A 4,694-nucleotide genomic window follows, 5' to 3' on the forward strand; every position below is an offset into this window, starting at 1 on the left:
AAGGACACTGGTAGAGTTTAGTCACGTGACGGTTGACCCGTGCGGGTATTGTGGGTGTTTAGCTTGCCAGGGCCCCTGAAGGGTCATCGACAGAAACAGCCACATCTTAAGGTGAGTCTTGCAGTTCCCTTGAGGCTCATATGGCCAACTTAAGGGGCGCCATGAAAATGGAACATACAATTGTTGCGCATGTGGTACCTGTATCATGAAGTATTCGGTGTCTTTATGTTACACTGTAGTTGTTAGGTACTGACCCCTTACTGACGTTGCACAAATGCTGCACACACAAGGATTTTAAGTAATATGAAAGTGCCCGTAACATGCGTGTGGGATGCCCACACAATCTATGCTCTGACTGTCTAATTTTCTCAATTCTAACAGTCAAACTACACCGCTGGACAGCATTCATGAGGCTACAGGATGTAGGGGTGGTCTAAAAGTGACTCACCTACTTCACCCTTACATTCCCCCTGTCTTTTATAAGTATTTACCAGAACCTTTCATTCACATAATGCCCATAGAAAAACGTAAATGGATATTTTCACTCTACAGACTCACTGAGTGGTCCTTGACCTTGCCGTTTTGTACCCATATGTACAGGTGTACCGGTTTGTCAAATTTTTGCCCTGCAGACAGCTCGTATTTGCCCCTAAAGACAGTTGTGACTAAGGTGTAATCCTTGTGCTCTCTTAGGGGGTCCAGATGACCCCAGCCTTATGTTGACATGTTGTCCCTCCCATGACAAATGTGGACGCATGAGGACAGGATCTCATGTCTGCCATGGACAACAGTGAAAATCAAAAATAATTTTAAAAAAGTTCAGCGCGATATCTTGTGGGGTCCAGATGACCCCCACAACCTAGGATACCTAGCGTAGCAAAAGGCTTAAATAAAGCTAGCTGCTTGTACCCTCATCCGATACTATGGTAGTTTGTTTAACGGTTCAGTATTTTAATTCTGAATCATCAGAATAGAAAGCAATCCTTGACCAACGATTGTCCACTTTACGAGATGCATGCTTTACCTCTAATGCTACGTTCACATCGCCTATAACAAAGCATGATCAAGCCACCACTTTTAATGAAAAGTCTATGAAAATTTGTTTCAGGCTTCCGCGTTCAAAACACTCTTATTCACGTTTAGCTATGCAAGTTTCTACGACTGTTTTGAGGCTCTATGGCCATTGAACGTGAGTCAGAAGTTAACACAGGTCAAACTTTGACGTATCAGGGACTAGGATTTAGCAGTGACGTATGGATGGTGTCCCTTTAAATTCATGGAAGTGTCAAACGTTTGAGGAATTGATCACGGTGGAGAAACTGTTAAATGCGGTTTGTGGCCATGAGGAATACTACACAAAGTCTTTTGTATTTTGGAATAGAAAAATCTAGAGCAAGATTTGCACCACTGTGATATTTCGCACCAACCTTCTTCCAATTGTAGCTGATGAACATTCATTAGTAGAAAAAGAAGCCCCTGTCTGCTTGTTTAGTGTGAACACCATGAGGCGCATCAACTGCTCGGTGTGTCTGCAAGTTTAGATTAGAGTGTAACAGGGGAACCAACCAATTTTTTTTTTTTCCAATCTGGTTTTAAGATTGAGACCCGAAAATAACATGACATTTTATCCCCCCCTTCTGCAGTCTGTGTCCCTATCTCAAACTCCACCCCCCACAGTCAAAAGGAACAGAATCCAGTGTTCCCTTGCCACATCGCAGTTCACCTTTCTCTAGAAAAACTCTAGAATGGCTAGACAGTTAAAAGCTCAGTTAAGTAAAATGGGGCAAGACCATGAGGAGCTTTAAAAACAAAATATACAGGGAGCCAGTGAAGAATGTATTTCCTGATTTTTGTCTGTGAATATCCCCGAAAGGGGTATTAATATTTGGTAAATGTTTACGTCCAGACACACCCTTTCAGTTGATGTGTGTTAGCATCAATCGCAGGCAGAGCTGCTAATAGAAAACACTTTTTCTATTGGAGTACGAAGTGACCCCGCCCCCACATTAGTGAGGAAAAAGTTGTGTGGCCCTCACAAGAAAAGGTTTGGTGACCCCTGGCCTAAAGAATGCTCTATTTTTGTTGGATGAAGATCATGTTGGCATGATGGATTCAGCTCAGATGAGGTCAACGTGTTCTGCCTTCCTTCAAATCAAACATAGAATAGTCTCCCTACAAGCTGCAATGAAAAGTATAGGGCTGGGTTGATAAAATTGAGTAATCAATTTGAAGTTATTCAATCTTAATAGATCAATAATTAATTCATAAAAGTATAGCTTGATCTAGCTCATAAAGCTAACGTCAGCTAGCTTGATGCTAACTTTTAAGGGGATTTTCCATAGGACGGCTAATGCTAACGCTCGGTCATCTAAAGATACATTGCTGACATTCTTGTTTGATGCATTTTGATTTAATTTGGTTGATTTAGTAATAGGGACAGATAGTTTAAGTTTTATTCTTTGTACTCCTTTTCCTTTATTAACTGTTTTATGTTTATATAGTATTATTTTGATGTTATGTGTTGTTGAAATAAAGTAAAAGCTTAAAAAAATCTTTATTTACTCACAGATACAAACTTTCCAAACTATTTTAAGGAAATATTATTTAAGTCACCATTTATGGTCTAAAGCACCGTTTTTTGCTCATACTTTCTTCTTCTTCTGGTTTAAAGTATAATGCTAAAGCAGGATTGCCACCTAGTGGCCAAACTGAAACGCCCTCCAGGAGAGGCAGAGCAATTGTAGAAGCTTTTCCCTTAGAGAATACGTATAGATTATTAATGTATTTCAAAACAAATGTGTGAACTCAAAATTGAATTGAATCGAAGTGACTTGAGTGGATCGAAAGAATAGAAAAAGATGAGAATCGAATCGATCCAGGCTCTGGTGAATTGAATTATTTCTGGAAATTCTTATCGATACCCAGCCCTAGAAAAGTAGCATGTATGCACACATCCAGCATTGGACTGCACAATGTGCCACACTGCACCCCATCAGGGTGTCAGTAACCACACAAACCTAAAAGGACGTCATCAAACGCTGGAAATCAAAGGGGGAAAAGACAAAAAGACTAATTCAAAACATTTGGCTACTAAGGAGCCAGTTTGTGGTGAGGACAAACACCTGAGGTAGATCTGTGGCAAAAGTAAACACAGCTGTTGCGTAGTATTAGATGCCTACCTTCTTTTCGGTTAATGACACCTAGGGACGAGGCATTCGGCCGAACTGCGTGCAATTGAAAGAAATCAGGGGTTATTCACGTGTGCTTGTGAGATGCACTTAACAGCCTAAAGGGGGGAGACTACGGTGGTCGCTGACACAGACATCTGGAGAGACGAACATGTCTGGCATGACTTGGACCGGTTAAAAAAAAAAAAAACGGGGAACAGCAAATACAATGGGGAGGGGCTGACATGAACGAGCAGAGAAAATGCATCCAGAGATCCCCTTGAGGGACATCAAGGAGACATTGTATGTAATTTGCGTGACGCCCATGGACTTGCAGTGTCAGGTGTGTGAAGTCGTGGACAACCTAAGAAGGAAAAACATACCCCCCCCCCCCAAAAAAAAAATTCCCCATAAAACAACAAAACTTTATATTTCAGTCATGACTTATACTAGAGAGTGGAAACTATGTATAGTAAATGAAGGCGTTAAGGGGTATTTTGTTTAATTCATCACATTGACTATGTAATCAATATCTAATTACAGTCTATTTCTGGTGGAGGAATAACAATGAATAAATAATGGCAGGTGTTGGTACTTGGAATGACAGACTGCTGTGGGTAGCATAACCTCATAATTACATACAAGTCAGTATTTCCGTGTCAGGGAAATACTTTGCGGTTGGAAATGGAGAGCACTCGGCCAAAAACAGGGGGGTGGGGGTTGGTGGGGTGCGCACAGATGAAATTCTTCCTTATGGCCCACCATCTCATCACTTGATCTTTGTGTCCTTTTGGTATCGACTCCATGAATCATGCAATCCCGGCCGGTTAGCATTCAGTAGGGTGTTGGTACTAAGCCTATTACTTTAACGGCGTGTGTGGACAAAGAATGCAAATTTACTGCGGTAGTCTCTGGGCATAAATTGGCAATTCCCACTACCTCGATTGGTTTTATTTTCCTTTTTATTTGTTTTAATCAACAAAAAAATTGAGTGAAGGAAATGATATTATAAAGAAGCTTATGGGTATGAGTGAACTCTAGAAGCAATGTTTTTGTCTGGAACAATAATGTATGTAAACTGTGCTAGGTTATAAAGTTTTTTTAAGAGGTACAAAACGTTCAAGGCAGCTTCCACCAAGTGTGGACGTTCCAGCAAATCTCCTCAAAGGTAGATGGTTCAATTAAGAACAAGGTCAAATGTTCTGGATGTCACTTCACACGAGTGAAACCACGCTGGGACTGTTTCCTTTGTACCGAATTTAGACGTCTTTTCCAGCAGAAATTAAAAAAAAAAAAAAAAAAAAAAGGAAAGATGATGTGGACAATATATAAAAAATGTAAAAAAGCAGGTTCTGTTTGAAATGAATCACCAGATGACTAGCATTGTCCAGTACCCTTTATCCTCTTTGCTGGTGAGGTTCGGTGCTTGCTGGGCTTGAAATCTCTGAAGCTACATTCACACCACCCTCGGCAACACATGTTCCAGCTACCACTTCCGATGAAAAGTCTATGTAAACCCACGTAAAT

General features: G+C 40.7%; 1 protein-coding gene across 4 annotated transcripts in view; it reads right to left on the bottom strand.

Annotated features, from left to right (window-relative positions):
* Positions 1–4,694, bottom strand: part of ntng1a (netrin g1a) — a 156,233-nt gene that overhangs the window by 17,376 nt on the left and 134,163 nt on the right. The window contains exon 6 of one of the 4 annotated variants that reach the window (XM_024280667.2): positions 3,180–3,224. The exons of the other annotated variants lie outside the window; for them this stretch is intronic. Within the exon in view, the coding sequence (XP_024136435.1) occupies positions 3,180–3,224 (45 nt within the window). The remainder of the gene's footprint in view (positions 1–3,179; positions 3,225–4,694) is intronic. 4 annotated transcript variants of the gene reach the window in all.

The sequence above is a fragment of the Oryzias melastigma genome, linkage group LG20 (genome assembly GCF_002922805.2).
Source record: "Oryzias melastigma strain HK-1 linkage group LG20, ASM292280v2, whole genome shotgun sequence".
NCBI lineage: Eukaryota > Metazoa > Chordata > Actinopteri > Beloniformes > Adrianichthyidae > Oryzias > Oryzias melastigma.